Source organism: Trachinotus anak, unplaced genomic scaffold (genome assembly GCF_046630095.1).
Source record: "Trachinotus anak isolate AG129_WGS33_773 ecotype Australia unplaced genomic scaffold, CSIRO_AGI_Tana_v1 ptg000012l, whole genome shotgun sequence".
Lineage (NCBI taxonomy): Eukaryota > Metazoa > Chordata > Actinopteri > Carangiformes > Carangidae > Trachinotus > Trachinotus anak.
This window is the reverse complement of record NW_027273863.1, coordinates 17,349,212-17,364,616: the sequence shown is the minus strand read 5'-3', so window position 1 is coordinate 17,364,616 and position 15,405 is coordinate 17,349,212. Positions and strand designations below refer to the sequence as shown.

Genomic DNA, 15,405 nt, shown 5'->3' with positions numbered 1-15,405 from the left:
CTGCTGATTTCATCGGACATAGTGAGGACGTATTATTAAGGTGACATTAAGAGATCCTACAACCATTGACCCATTTGCTTTCTAGTAATTTGCAAAATAGTATCTTAGACTCTGATAAGCCCACATATCAGCTTCTATGCATAGATGCTGTAACTGGGAGGTCTGTATTTGTCTTGGAAAAACTGGAAAAGCTTAAACGCAGCCACGATGACACACAGGAATGACAGTCATCGTGGTGAAGCCTGGTGTGGTGACTGCACCTCCTCCACAGACAGTAGTGAGCCGTCTGTTGGTCGAGTTGCTCTGTGGCTCGCTGGTGCACTGCAGGTTTTAGCAGGTAATTAGTTTACTATTACTATGAGTGCTACTATATCTACTATTATATCTTAACTTAACTTTAAGTGTGGAGCCTTTACTCTGTAATTTAATATATCCTACCAAGGGGTTGTAAAAAATAATATATAATTAACAGTACAATAGTATCTACAGTGTAACAACTATTAACTTTTATTCACTAATGTTTGCTACTAGTGTTTTTCTGCATCGTTTAAATTTAACTGTATGATATAGTTACTTCTACATAGAGGGAATTTGTTATATACATGGTTGAAGTCTGTACATTTGCTGTCTCATTTCTTCTCACTGTTGCTGGTAGGTCTGCTACAATAAGCTATGGCTGAGCTAAATGACGCCGAAGAAAACACCTTTGTGGTTTCCTATAATATTTGATTGATTTTAATGCCATTAGTTTGCACTCCAGAATGACAGTGTGAAGACAGAGGAGAGAATGACAGCAGTGAGTTCATGCAGGAGAACCAGTTTGATACACATCGGAATGACTGGAATGGCTAACCCCTAACCTGATCTCCAACACATTTCTGATGTGTGTCGAACCTTGAACAAAATGCGTGAAGACAAACACGACCAAAACTGCGCAACAACAGTAAAATTTTATTCTGCACTTCAGTATAATGGAGGACTCCCAACTTCTACTGAGATCGGAGGAGAGGAGGCAAAACGGCCAGTACAGATGGAGCACTCACACTCTGGAGTCGAAGGTGGTGGAGGACTTCAGACGAAGGCTCAAGTACTTTTTCATGAACCCCTGTGAGAAATACAGAGCCAGGGGTCGCAAACCTTGGAAACTGATGTTACAAATATTAAAAATTGCCATCATCACAATCCAGGTAGCGGACAAAATCCTTTGATTGCAACTTATTTTTCAGTGAGTATGAATGTGTACAGATGGTGGATTTATATTTGTTGCATATTATTCCCTCCTTTTCCAATTAGTTAGTGTCTTTTGGCCTGAGCAACGAAATGATGGTCACCTTCAAAGATGAAAATCTGATGACTTTCAGACATCTGTTTCTCAAAGGATACAAAGATCACCGGATGGGCAGCTACGCACTTTACACAAAAGCAGACGTGTATGAGCACATCGACTACATTATCAACAGGGTACTGCAAATGTAGATCAATGACAAGAATTTAACATCATATCTCATGGGGATTTCATGGCAAAATTATTATTTTATTTCATGAAAAGACTTACTTTACGCTTCCTCTCGTATTTTTTTTCAGTACATCAATCTCCAGAACCTGACCGCAGGTAATCTTGGATATGAGATGGTTGATGGCGAGTACACTCCTTTGTCTGTCTGTCAAGAGTTTTACAGAAACAGCAGCATTGATCCTGGCAACGGGACCTTTGACATTGATCCTCATATTGATAAAGGTACTAAAGCACAAAACTGCCACATAAACATACAAAATATTTATTGAATCATCATACGGAGTCACAACTAGCTGTGGAAATTGTGAATTTAAGTCCAGTAGCTACCTCGGGTTGTATCCATAATGTGTCTTTTTTTTTTTTTTTTTTTTTTTAATGCAAGATGTATTTATGGAAGCTGATTCATGGCAGCAGTGGAACATAATCACAATGTGGATTTACTTGTGACTCCGTTAAAAAAGAGGAAGCCGGCATTGTTAATAGCAGCACAGTGCAGTCAGGGGAATGAATGCTGATGCTGAACTACCAAATGAAATCTAGCAACTTTGCCTGTGTTTCCTTCTCACAGATTGTATTTCCATATACCCTGTGCAGTTGTTTGACAACCGCAGTTTGGCCGCACACTTCAACTTCTCCTTAGATTTCAAAAGGTGACTAAACTGAAAATACTGGTTCCATGCCATGTGGCAAGCATGCTTCCTGCTGCTAATATATGTTTGCGTGTCTAGGCTTCTGTCAGTGAACATCTACCTAACACTGAAAACCATCAATCTGCAGACTGTGCGGCACCATGAGCTACCAGACTGTTATGACTTCCATATAATGGTTGGTGACAGTGTTCGAAACCTGCCACACCCTGATTTGATGTTTTAGGATATAATGAATTCATAAATCAATTGTTAGCTACATCATTTTCCATGCTGGGAAACCACTTGAGATGTGTCTCTAACGAATTCTCTAATAAATTCCTTTCCTTTGTTTTTCACAGATCATGTTTGACAACCGTGCTCACAGTGGAAAGATAAGGGTTGATGTTGAAAATGATGTTATGATTTATGAATGCAGGGACTGGAATGTGGAAGGAACTTGTAAGTTATTACACAAACTCATGCTGTAAAGCGCACCAACACCAGCACACCAAATAATCATCATCATCTGTGATGGCCAGCAGGGGGCACGGTGACATCATTCTATAATATGATCCAACTCAGCATCTGATTGGCACAACAACAACAACAATAACAAAGCTGGTAAAGCTACAACTAAACTTGAATCTGTGGCTCTTATTTGTAGCTGGGAAGAATGATTATCTCCTCCTGTGGTTTGACTCTGTGGTCATCCTCGCCTGTTTCACCTCTCTCATCCTCTGCACACGATCCGTCATCAATGGCATCCAACTCCAGTTTGTAAGTTTAAATTAGAGGAATAAATTCATTCGTTTTTTTAACCTTCACCACAAAATTTTACCTTGTACAGGAGTTTGGTACATTTAGCCATTGGCTCAGTTAAGCCTCAAGGTCATTCATTCAGTAATAAATTACTGATTTAATTAATACCATATACCATGTAAGCCAGCATCAGAAGCAGGGCTGTAGCTGTATTACACCGAGGTCATGTCCTCTGTACTTTGGGAATTTGGGGGGGGGGCATTTACATTCCATAATTAAAACCATTTATACAGTGTGTATTTGAATAAGCTAATTTTCATATTTTAGATTCATGTGCATGTGGAAAATTGGAAATTAACCACATGGTAATTTAACAACCCAACTTCCATCTATACGAACTCTTAGTTTGAGTGTATTGGTTTAATTGTTGTGTTTTGCAATATTTTCATTTCTCTAATGCAGGAGTTCAACATATTCTTCCACGCGTACTACAATAAAATTGTCACATGGTCAGACCGCATGGAGTTTGTGAATGGCTGGTATATCCTCATCATTGTCAGCGACACATTAACCATCGCCGGGTCAGCGCTCAAAATCGGAATACAAACAAAGGTTGGTTTTTTTATTGAGCTGTATTGTATATATTTGCTATATTTTCACATATTATTCACCGTAGGAATGTTGGGCTGAAGGCAAAGGGAAACCTGAAAAGCTAAATGGTCCGAAATCACCACTCAAGATCTATAATGTTTGAAAAAGGCTCTTTTGTTTTGTAGTTTGATATATGTAAATTACCTGATATTGTGTTTATTAAGCTGTCTTTTCTTTTCTTTTCCAGTTCCTGACAAACTATGATGTCTGTAGTATCTTGCTGGGAACAGCCACCATGCTTGTCTGGGTCGGAGTGATTCGTTACCTTGGTTTTTTCAAGAAATACAATGTAAGAACTTTCATGACTCTACTTTTTGTTTTCAGCCAACCTGTTAAAAAAAACAAATGCATCTCCAAAGGAAGTGAAAACTTTAATTCCTTCTTAGATCTTAATATTAACCCTGAGAGCAGCGTTGCCAAATGTGATCCGATTCTGCTGTTGTGCGGCCATGATCTACTTTGGGTACTGCTTCTGTGGTTGGATAGTGCTTGGCCCTTACCACGACAAAGTATGAAAATTATAATCATAATCTATTTCAAATGTCTGTGCTGTCTAATAAATTCTCCCAAGTATTGTGATACTCTGTTCTGGTAACACATCTATCACTGAAACATAAAACCTCAATTATTAATACGTCTTTTCTCTAGTTCCGAACGCTTGACAAGGTGACAGAGTGCCTCTTCTCTCTCATCAACGGCGACGACATGTACGCCACCTTCCTGAACATGAGAGACAAGAGCTACATGGTGTGGCTTTTCAGCAGACTCTATCTCTACTCCTTCATCTCCCTCTTCATCTACTTGGTGCTCAGCCTGTTCATTGCTCTCATCACTGACACCTACGAGACCATCAAGGTCAGTCTGAGTCACCTGGACTGGATAGCTTGCTGTACAGAGATGTTAGTTATCTTTTCATTTGACAAGTCCTCATATGTGACTGAGCGATGGTTCTTTTCCAGCATCATCAGAAAGACAAGGTGCCAGTGTCCCAGCTGCAGGCCTTCATAGCAGAGTGCAGGGATCAGCCTGAGTCTGGGAGATACCAGACTGATGAAGAGCCAGCGTCCTGCTGCCTCTCTCCGTGCTGCTGCTTTTGATGAAGTGAAGAGATGTAGCATGTGCCTTTGCCATGTGTTGGCCAAGGGTTAACATCTTACTCAAACAGAAGGTTTTACTTGACTTCGTGATATCCTCAAGTTAACAATTTCAGTATTAATATGCATTAAATGGTTGATCCATTTACTCTTCAATCCAGTGGTGGGTAACTTTTCCCATCAAGAAAGATTTCTCAGAGATTACCTTATGAAGAAAAAAACCCCTCCAATTCAAACTTAAGAGGACATTTGTTCTGATTCCACAATAACATAACTGTACAAGCAGTAGAGTACAATATGGAGAATCTAAATGAACGTAGGTTTACTGGTTTTAATCACGCTTACCCTGAATGTACAATATAACGGAATAAGCTACTCACTTACAAGAAAGTGAATTGTAATTGGTTGTTTTCATCCTTTGTACACGTTGTACTGGAAACATTTCCTGTGCATATTTTCTGTATACTGACATATAAATGACATGGATTGGCTCAATGGTTTTACTTGTTTGTATGTATTTTTGTACTGCTTCTATTTATTTTTCGCACCTCTGACTAAATGAATTTTCTTTATTTGCCAATTTTCACCTACGCTCTGATTATATTCCATATTTTATTCTAATACACTATATTTGTCTTTAGCTCAACATAATATTTAAAATAAAATGTATCCCACAGTACTGCCTAAAACTGTGTTCTTTTATGTACTACAGTATAGTGAGGTAAGATCTTGCAGTAGCACTGTGGGCTTGCTGTGTGGGGGTGACACTTCCTCTTGCTGCCACAGAGGTGCAGTGCTTTATGACACCTGACAGCATTTCTCATTTGCATAACCGCACACTGCACATGTTCCCATCCAATGTCCGGCTCACATACTGGTTGCCCTAACAACGCTGCCTCCAATAACAAAGAGGTTTGGTTTGCAGCCAGCGGAGGAGTAGACTTCAAAAATACACAAGCAGCCGCCGCTGCAGCCTGAGCTTTACCAGCGGTGCCGTCGGCGCATCTCCGCTGGACCGCGTTCACGCTGGAGGTGGAGAGGTTTTTCGAGAGGTTTTTCGCTCGTGTTTTTGCTGACAACATGATGACAGTCGACTTCGACGCAGAAAGTTGCAGGCGTTGTCGATGAAGGAGCAGCTGTCGGACTGAGTTTGACCCATTTCACGCCGCGACCGTGAGTTTGTTTAACCTAGCATCGCTATTATCCAGGTTAGCAGAGGCTGTAAGGTAGCGTCTCAAGCGAAACGACACAACGGCAGTTAACGTAGTATTGTACGACTTTATATATTTGGGTTTAACAACTTAGCTAATGTCAAATTCATCTGACAAACCAGGGATGTTTGGCTAAGTTATCTAGCTCAGGTGTGCTAGTACTTAACGCTGAAGTGGGTCAATTATTTCAATTAATCTTTTAATTTAGCAAACTAGCTAACGTTAGCGAATCGTACAGGCGTTACCTTACTCAACCACAACTTTAATGCGTGTTGTCCTCCTTGATATCAAAATATAACGTTAAGGTTAACCCATGACATAAGCAGAATCACACTTGACCTCCTCGGTCCGTGTATCTGTAGATAAAAGTTGTGTTTTCTGGTTGACCAGATAAGAACATTGAAGGGAGTTTGCTGCGATGCACACTGACATGGCAGACACTGAAAAGCAGGCATTTGCGTTGACTGGTTGTGTCCTCACCAACATGGTGCACTGAAACCCTGACGGTTTTATTACTGAACTAGACCGGAAGGTTTCTCTCCCTTGTTAATCAACACAATGTGCCTGACAGGCCCTGAACACAAGTTGGAACATTTCAGTGCATAGTAAAGTTGTGGGAGTGGCAAGTGTAGCTATCTGGTTCAACTTGTTTCACAACAACATGTCAAGATAATAATATTATCCTAAAGGCATGAAAGTCCAAAAAAGGCTTGTACACTTTATATTTTCTTTTTTGTACCCACTAGAGATTGGTTATGATTTTAGACCCTCTCTAATGGATTCTCTCATTTTCGTCTTTGTAAATACATTGGCTTGTAGCTGAGATCATCTTACTACCCTGCAATTTAGATGCCAGTGGCCGATAGGAAGACCCTCTTAAACCCCAATCTAACCCCCACTGGTACACAACCGACCGTTAATCCTGTGCGGGTGAAGCTGCCGCCCAGATTATCTGTTGCTGGTCTATCACATGGCTTGATGTTCCATTTCAGGGCTCTGATCCAGTGGGAGCCTCTGATCCACGGCCTGACTGCTAATCCACCTCCCGGTTGATAACTCATGACCTCACATCCCTGTGTCCTGATGTGTCGGTGATATGGGAGAGTGGTGGACAAGTGTGCCGACAGAGACATCTATAGGTAACTTTTTTTCTCCTCTGTATCTGGAAGAATACTATAAATATGGCAAAACCCCACCGGCTATGCTGTTTTTGGGATCTGCCAGATGTGACCCATATTCATGATCTCATTTTGGAGTAGCAACCTAATTCAGTCCTCTCAAAATGTATCTACAATTGACATAATTTCCCTCTCTCTGTCTTTTTTTTTTTTTTTTTTTTTTTTTTTTTAGGAAACTATGAGATTTCCAGCATATCACATTTGACAATGTCACCCTCAAGACAGAACAACCTTGTGTCAATGTACTCTTCTTTGCCCCTGTCCAAAAGCTCCTACAGTGTGATAAGTGCCTTTTGCACAGAGGATAATATTCCTCAGTGCATTTTATACATCAATCAGGTATGGAAATGCTCAGGTGTCGTTAATCTGTTACAAAAATAAAATGCATTCGTCCTTCACAATAGACTTGATATTAACTTTGGTTCTGTTTGCCGTTGCATCTGTGCAGGAATAATTCATTACAAAACCAGGACAGTAACCAATGTCCTCTTTCTTTGACAGGAGCTCGCCTCACTGGGCCTCTCTTCCACATGTATCGAGGCCAGCTCACCAGGGGGAGGCGGCCTGTGCACAGTGCCAGCTCTGAATGCCATGTATGAGCTGCTGCAGATTCACAGACGAAACATGTGCACTTTGGAGGAGCTAGAGAAAGAACAGCTAAAGAGATCCAGCACCTTGGAGCACATACAGATGAATAACTCCAGACTCAAGGTATCTAATATGGGGGGGTGTTGGGGTTTCAGTACTAGACAGTGTTTCAAATGGCTTTGGATTCAATTCAATGTACCCATAGACTTTAATCTGTATTTGTCCTGGAGTAAAGGTGCAGTTATAGATTTCTGCCCACTAGTAAGCAGACAGGAGACACAACAATTATATATACTGTAAAGATACTGTGAAGCTGCTCCTCACTCTTTACTTCCATGTAAAAAAGAAGTGTATAAACTGTATCACTACTACAAGGGCAAAAAAGGACAAATTCCTGTCATTTTGAATAGCAATGAAAGTCATGTTTCCATATCTCCAGACTAAACATACCTCTTCTATCTAAACCCACCAGAGAAGAAGTCAAGGTTGTGAGTCCCATAATGAGAAGTGAGGAGTAAGGAATGGTGCAGAAGGCATTTTAGTTTGGATTACACAGCATTATTTTCAATTTCTTAAGGAAAGGAGTTGAAAATAGCGAGTACCTGGTCCACACGTGTGGATATTGTTGGCGTATTTAAATCTTCAGATAGCACATACCAGTTTTAGGATGGGGTTTTGCTCAGGAATTTACTCTTGTAGCTTCAACCCTGAACTGATTACTTGTTCAAAACATTGCCATCTCACTGTGCTCATAATGAAAGTGTATTTCCTTCCAGGATCAGTTGGAGCTGTCCATGAGGGAGAAGTCAGGTCTCCATGAGACAGAGAGGCAGCTACAACTCAAAATCAAGACTCTGCAGAGCTGCTTGAAAACTGAAAAAGATGAGGTAGGCTTAATTTTTTTCCCTCTATCATCAGCAACATTCATGTTTTCAATTTTACAGTGTGTGGAAGTGTGTGTGCACATGCCTGAAAAATACTTTCATGATTCAATTATCCTGTGCAGGTTCAGAAGCTCCAAAGTATCATTTCCAGCCGTGCCTCACAGTACAGTCATGATGCCAAGAGAAAAGAGAGAGAAGCTGTAAAGCTCAAGGAACGCCTCAGCCAGTTACTGGTCGATAGAAAGGATAAAAAACTTGGTAAGCATGCTGATCTCCACCATACGGCAGTGCAAGGGGTATGTGTTGGATACATGGCATTCAGCTTCTTCATCTTTTATTCTGGAAGTTATTTTCACTTCTCTGTTTTAGCTATTGATGTACTGAATTGCTTGGGCCGGTCAGATGGAAAAAGGAGCCACTGGAAGACAGCAAAAGCGACAGCTAGGTAACATTTCATGTCACTTGTTCACCACAGAATTCGTTGAATGTGCAACATCAATCAGGTTAACTGTATCTGTAAATTGCTCCCTGCAGCCATGAGGGTGAGATGTACAAGTCCTTGCTCAGTGACTACGAGACAAGTCAGAGGTCCTTGATGCTAGAGAACGCTGAGCTTAAGAAAGTCCTCCAGCAGATGAAGAAGGAGATGATACATATCCTCAGTCCACGCCAGTCCTCTACCAGAGGAGCCACTGCTGATGACAGCCAGGAGCAGGTGTTTTTATAGATTTTTTTTTTTTTTTTTTTTTTTTTTCTCTTCTCTCTCTCTCTCACAGTGCTAATGCATAAAAAAGAAGCCTGTTAGATGGGTTGAGAGGATTGATGGGAGGACTATTGAATTATGTTCATGGTGCTCGTTTAATCATTCAAATTAATCATTCTTTTTTTTTAAATTGATCATTACACATAAACCAAACTTGCGTTCATGTGTATCAGATTAATAAGATGAGACGGTTCTATGTTGAAAAGTTACAGTTTCTTTTTGTTTTGCTCAGGTTGATTCAGATGGGGAGGAGAAGACGGGGGACTCGAGCAGGGAAACACTGGACCAATCCTGCGAGCAAGCGAGGGAGCAGCTCACCAACAGCATCCGCCAGCAGTGGCGGAAACTGAGGAACCACATGGAGAAGTTGGATAGCCAAGGTAAACACAGCACTGTTGCATACCCTGAAATCCTACTAAAATAAGCTCTTATGGTGGTGGTTTTATAGATTAAATGTTTTGACATATAAAACTTGAGGTTATTAAAAAGTTGGGATTGGAAATATGTGTAGCTGTTCAACCTAGAATTTACATGTTTGCAGTATATTAGGAAGAAAAGTATGTTTATCAACTGTTGATGGCTTTTGTTTTCCAAGCATCTCAAGTGCAAAATCAGCTGGAGTCCAATAAAGAGGTGATACCAAGGGAGACCCATGAGGATGAGATGGAGAGGATGAGGTGTGAAGTCCAGCAGTGCAAAGAGTTCATTCATGCACAACAACAACTTCTCCAGGTCAGTATCTGCTGACCATCTAAAATCATTAGGTCTGTGCAGGTTAAACATTTGCTTGTCAGAGTTCTTTACGGAGACACATGGGGCTTCTCAGTTCAAGCGCAAATTAAGGGATGAAATAACAATTTAGATGAAGAGCACATGTCTATTGTACATTGTTGAATGTTATTTGGACATTCTAAATAATAATTTAGTCTAAAATGTTAAGTGTGTGTCTGTTTCTGCCTTTGCAGCAACAACTCAATACATCATTCGATGATGAGACTGCAGCTCTTCTTAATGACTGCTACACATTGGAGGAGAAAGAGCGTCTCAAAGAGGAATGGAGGCTCTTTGAGGAACAGAAGAGAAACTTTGAGAGGGAGAGGAAGAACTTCACAGAGGCTGCTATTCGCCTGGGGCGAGAGGTATTCAAGGCTTCTGATGTGGTACTATAATGTCATTCATCATATATTGTGGCATTGTAATTACGTTGTATTCATTTTAATCTTTTTGCATTTCACAGAAAAAGGCCTTTGAGGAGGACCGTGCCTCTTGGCTCAAGAATCAGTTTTTGAGTATGACTCCTTTTACAGACCGTAGGAGATGTTCCTCATCTGATGGACAAAGTGCCTTATCAATCAGTAAGTGTGGGTAATCAAAAAATAATAATAATAATACATTTTCAGAGAATATATATTTTTTAAATTTATATATGTGTACATATAGTATAAAATCAGCACAAAATAACTGGTAGGACTGACCTTCACCGTAGTTTTTTTTTCACTTCCTATGTGCTGCTTGGGGACATTCAGAAAATGCAGTCTTTGTCAGAAAACCACAACAAATCATTATTCTTTAAAATTAGTTATTCATTTAGAGAGGATGTGTATCAATTGCAGATGGCACAGTGGAATGAAAACTAAAAAATAAAGAACACTGGATATTAAAATAAAAACCTAAACAGTATGACATTTTTGACTAATATTGGATTTAAACAACTTTTTCTTTTCTTTTTTTATTTCTTATATCAATATTCTCTGCATTACAGGAAGTGAGCCAGAGATGAGGATGTCTTCCACGAAAGCTGAACTGACCAAATCTTCAACCTACGCTACCTTCTCCACTCCTAAACCTACTCAAAGTGCTGGTGTGCCATCCACGACCGAACTGTACCGGACACTCCGCCTAATACCAGACAGCAGGTATTATTTAGTCACAGTTAATCATTGCTGTAAACACGATTGGCTGTATTTAGAGAAATTTTAATTTTTGTTTTCTTGTCATGTTTGCTCTACTGAATTTTATTTGTGCAGTGTTATTTTACCAGGAATGCTTTAAGGCAGTGCAGGATATGACCTATTAACTTTCAACTGGTTAACAACATAATTTCAGCGCTTTGTAAAGGCCACAAATGTCTCGTGTGTTAGTGTAGAAGTCAGGACTAGAACCTGTTGCTGTCCGTGTTTGTGCCATGTTAAACATTAATACCTGTATTTTCCCGTTGCAGTTCCTCCAGACATTCAAATCGAGGAAACTGGCAAGAGTCCAGCACCACTGAAGATGATAGACATGCACAGTCAAAAAACAGAGTTCGATGTGGAGACCTGAGTATCTTTTCCCTGGGTGAAGATGAGAACATCCTCACTTAAGGAACAACCAGTGCCTTTTAAAAAAAAAAAAAAGATTGTGACTCCACAGTGGACTTTAGTATCAGTCCATGGCTGAATTCCATCACCACTGATGAACACTTCATTTTTTTTTTTTTTTGCAACATTGTTTTTCACTGTTGCTTTTTTTATGGACATGCACATGTCATTAATTCACCAAAGCTGATCAAATAAGAAAGCACTTTAATTAATCTGCCATTGTTAAGTTATTTTCTTTACAAGTGAATCAACACTGACAGTTCAGACTTTTAGCTACAATCAGGGGGAGGGTATTTACCAAGTAGAGATTTGCAGTTGGTAATCTCTTCTACATATTGATTATATGGAATGCATAAATATTAGTTTGAAACTAACTTTAATGTTTACATATTGTAGATGTATAAATTACGAGTTTTAATGGAAGCATTTATTGACATTAGAATGATATGACCCACCCTGCCGGTGCAACAGTACAATAAAGATATTTTTAATTAAACGCTTTGTTTTTCTCTGTAATTTGGCGCAGACTAGCGGGTTTCACTGCGAGTTGCAGTCGTAAGTGTGAAAACTGGAATCCGGATGTCATCATCTTTGCTTTTGTCTCAGCATCCAGCCCAGAATCCCACCCACCGCTCGGCGTTTATTTTTCCACACAGCACGTCGAGAATGTCGGGCTCCTCAAATCTTGTAGCCATGAAAAAAGTCGTACAGCAGCTCCGTTTCGAGGCGAGCATAAACAGAGTGAAGGTAATTGTTTGGGTTTGTTGTTTTTCTGTCTTGATAACGGGAGGAATAGCGACCGTTACCCTGAGTCCGCTAGCACCGCTAGCTAGTGCCAGAGGCTAGCAGCGTTAAGCTAAGTTAGCCGACAGTCAACAGGCGTAGCAGGGCGTTGCTCGGAAAGAAAGGAAGTATTTAAAAAAAAAAAAAAAAGTCTGATACAATGTTGAGATCAATCGCCCAGCATCTGAGAAAGAAGAGATAATGTCCAGACCTCAAGCCACTGGCAGCTAGCATCTATCTAGTTATTAATTTAAAGATTACTAATCCGGAGTTGTAACCTGTCCTAACGTCACTGGAGAGTAAAAGTGACAGACTAAATAAAATGATAAGATGTAAACACAAATGTATGTGGGAAGTACTCAGGTATTTGAATGAAGAGGATCGCCAGTACTGGTGTTATTGAAGACTCAAACATTGTAAGATTTCATCAGCACTTTCTGCAACACGCTGCATTTCGGGAACCAAAACTAGGCCCTGTACCTAACAATTATTTTCATTATCGATTTAGTCTAGTGCTTCTTTTAGGATTTAATTACTTGTGAGAAAATGTCTGTCATAACTTTTCATCTGTTATCAAAAATAGTTGTTGGTTAATTTTCTTTCCATCAATGAGTTGTTGACCGAGTAATCACTGGATATTGCAATTGGCCATACAGCGATTTCGATAACATTTCAATTAATTCCTCAGCCCTACTCAAAAATGCTGATTTAACGAAAAAGACCGGTCAAAATGTAAATAGCAGGGGCCAAGTTATCCTGACTTTTCTTGCTTAAAAAAAAAACCGCCCATTTAATTCAGCACCGTCTTTTTGATCATGTCATTGGGTTTATTTTTTCGTTATAAAATCCTCCATGTATAGCCACAGATAACATTTTACAACTGCTTTCAAGGGAGTGGCCCTTTCCAATCCGCCTGTTAAACAACCCAATCTTATCCCAAGTCATGGTTTACATTTTGGGTCCTCTTTTGTCACCAGGTCTCTCAGGCAGCTGCAGACCTTCAACAGTTTTGCATTCAGAACGCTTTGCATGACCCTCTGCTCACCGGTGTGTCCTCCAGCACCAACCCCTTCAGGCCGCAGAAGGTCTGCTCCTTCTTGTGAAACCACTGTATTCATTGGTGAGTCTGCCACCCTGTCAGCGCGTTCAGACACATGCTCGTACATACTGTGCATCCAGCACAAGCAACTGGTGTAAGTTTTGAATAGCTTCGCGCAAAGGTGTGAAGCATAGTTGAAAGGCTGGTCAGAGAAGTCAGGTGTTCTCTTCTGTGCCTCTTGAAATAAAGTGTTTTCAGTGAAAGGACACTCATTCATTATATAGAAAGTATTTTAATTTAAAATGGCTTCTAAAAAAAAAAAAAAAAAAAAAAAATTCATTAAAATGGCTTCTAAATGTTGATGGTTCCTTCCGGAAAAAATAGAGACTGTGGTCAGCTTGAACATCGTGGTGTTATGTTTTCACAGTGGGGGAAAACCTTTTTTTTCAGTATGTTCCAAACTAATATTTCTCCTACAAAAATGGTGAAACTGGAGACTCTGTTAGCTGTTCACACATCACATCTACATGTGTTTGGAGCTATATTTGAACAATGTGGATATTTGGCAGTATTTCATAAGTTGCAATTACTTGAGAATATATGCAGCTGTAGAATACAGCTAAAGCAGGTGTAATGTCCTCACTACTCTAGTAAAAAGCCTGGTATAATGTGTCTCCAATTGTAGAAATACTGTTGAACTTATACTCATTAATAATCAAATCCAGTGCCTAATGTGTTGTCTATTTTTGTCTCTGGTTGTATTTTTTTGTTCCACAGGCCTTCATTTTGATGCTACAGGGAAAAGTTGACCTCAACACTGCTCCTCATGCCAAGCCATTATACTGCCACAGGATCTCTCGAGTGTAGAACACATTGTCAGGAAGACGACCATCTATTTTCAGCCACAGTAGAAGAAAGGAGACAGTTTTATTTTTCATGGCACAGTGTGATTTTTGAGTAAATTATTGTGCCTTTTCTATCGTTCTATTTTAGTCATCACTGTTCTGAACTTTTTTGTATTTAATGAATAAAAAACATTCTTTCCTACTCCAAGGTTTTATCGATATCGCATTTTCTGTTTTCTGCTCTTCAGCTGTTTGACAGCATTGCATGATGGATATAACTGCTTGTGAAAGTCTGCGGACAGTCCTGCCTGAGGCATTTTAATGTATTCCAGAGATAATTAAGTAGGCAGCTGAGGTTTCGATAATAGAATATACTAAATGAAGGTTAGCTCTGAGGGCAATGCATTTCCAATTTTTAAATTATAAATACAAATAAAAAATAATGAAGAAAAGAAAGATGAAAAATATATATATTTTGTGCCTAGTTCCCTAATCAGTTTGTGATAAACTGCCAGACTGCTAAATTGGGTTGTAGAGAATCAGAGCTATGGATGGATGAATTCAGATCCTTTACTTGAGTAAAATAGAAATACAACAATGTAACATTTATTCTGGTAGAAATAAAACTTGTTGTTACTTGATGTTACTTAAAATGACATAGGTGTTATCAACTAACTAAAATATATATATTACATAAAATGTCATTGGGGAAATACTATCATAGACAGACTTCAAAAGGGACATTTTGAAAAAAAAAGACATAAAACTTATGAAAATTATAAGAGGTTAAATCATTTTAAATGTTTTTTTAAATACTTATATATTTTGTTTTATTTGTTCATTTGATTATTTCATGCTGTCATATTTATATATTTAATATTGAACATTTTGGGGCGCTATAGACTAAATGTATAAAGTAACAAAACTGAAACAATAAAGTACCTCAAAAATGGACAGTATTTGAGTAGCTGCGCCTGATCACCATAACAAAATGTCCTTTCATTTACATTACAGTAATGCACGTTATTTGAATGATGAGACACTAAGTTATAACACACTCGTCACAATCACCAATTAATTATAAAAAAAAAAAAACACCATTTAC

General features: G+C 39.2%; 3 protein-coding genes across 6 annotated transcripts; all 3 read left to right on the top strand.

Moving 5' to 3' along the window:
• Nucleotides 1-136: 136 nt before the first annotated feature.
• LOC139629502 (mucolipin-3-like) lies at nt 137-5,140 on the top strand. 4 transcript variants are annotated; one of them, XM_071492161.1, is made up of 14 exons: nt 137-337; nt 761-796; nt 968-1,187; nt 1,294-1,461; nt 1,585-1,738; nt 2,085-2,166; nt 2,245-2,341; nt 2,505-2,604; nt 2,810-2,922; nt 3,367-3,516; nt 3,743-3,844; nt 3,942-4,064; nt 4,204-4,410; nt 4,515-5,140. In XM_071492161.1, the coding sequence occupies exons 3-14, from the start codon at nt 972-974 to the stop codon at nt 4,650-4,652; spliced, it is 1,650 nt and encodes a 549-aa protein (XP_071348262.1). In that variant the 5' UTR covers nt 137-337; nt 761-796; nt 968-971; the 3' UTR covers nt 4,653-5,140. The 4 variants fall into 4 exon arrangements, with proteins under 4 accessions (XP_071348262.1, XP_071348261.1, XP_071348260.1 ...); XM_071492160.1 differs by having other exon boundaries at nt 656-796; XM_071492159.1 differs by lacking the exon at nt 761-796.
• A 409-nt stretch (nt 5,141-5,549) lies between these two features.
• Nucleotides 5,550-12,129, top strand: ssx2ipa (synovial sarcoma, X breakpoint 2 interacting protein a). The gene is made up of 14 exons (XM_071492149.1): nt 5,550-5,822; nt 6,853-6,999; nt 7,211-7,377; nt 7,540-7,749; nt 8,403-8,513; nt 8,633-8,768; nt 8,880-8,955; nt 9,045-9,225; nt 9,506-9,653; nt 9,869-10,005; nt 10,239-10,412; nt 10,511-10,628; nt 11,036-11,189; nt 11,495-12,129. Exons 2-14 carry the CDS (start codon nt 6,957-6,959, stop codon nt 11,634-11,636), a joined length of 1,797 nt encoding a protein of 598 aa, XP_071348250.1. The 5' UTR covers nt 5,550-5,822; nt 6,853-6,956; the 3' UTR covers nt 11,637-12,129.
• A 92-nt stretch (nt 12,130-12,221) lies between these two features.
• On the top strand, nt 12,222-14,508 carry LOC139629509 (guanine nucleotide-binding protein G(I)/G(S)/G(O) subunit gamma-5-like). The gene is made up of 3 exons (XM_071492169.1): nt 12,222-12,380; nt 13,394-13,536; nt 14,233-14,508. The coding sequence occupies exons 1-2, from the start codon at nt 12,300-12,302 to the stop codon at nt 13,517-13,519; spliced, it is 207 nt and encodes a 68-aa protein (XP_071348270.1). The 5' UTR covers nt 12,222-12,299; the 3' UTR covers nt 13,520-13,536; nt 14,233-14,508.
• Nucleotides 14,509-15,405: the final 897 nt, after the last annotated feature.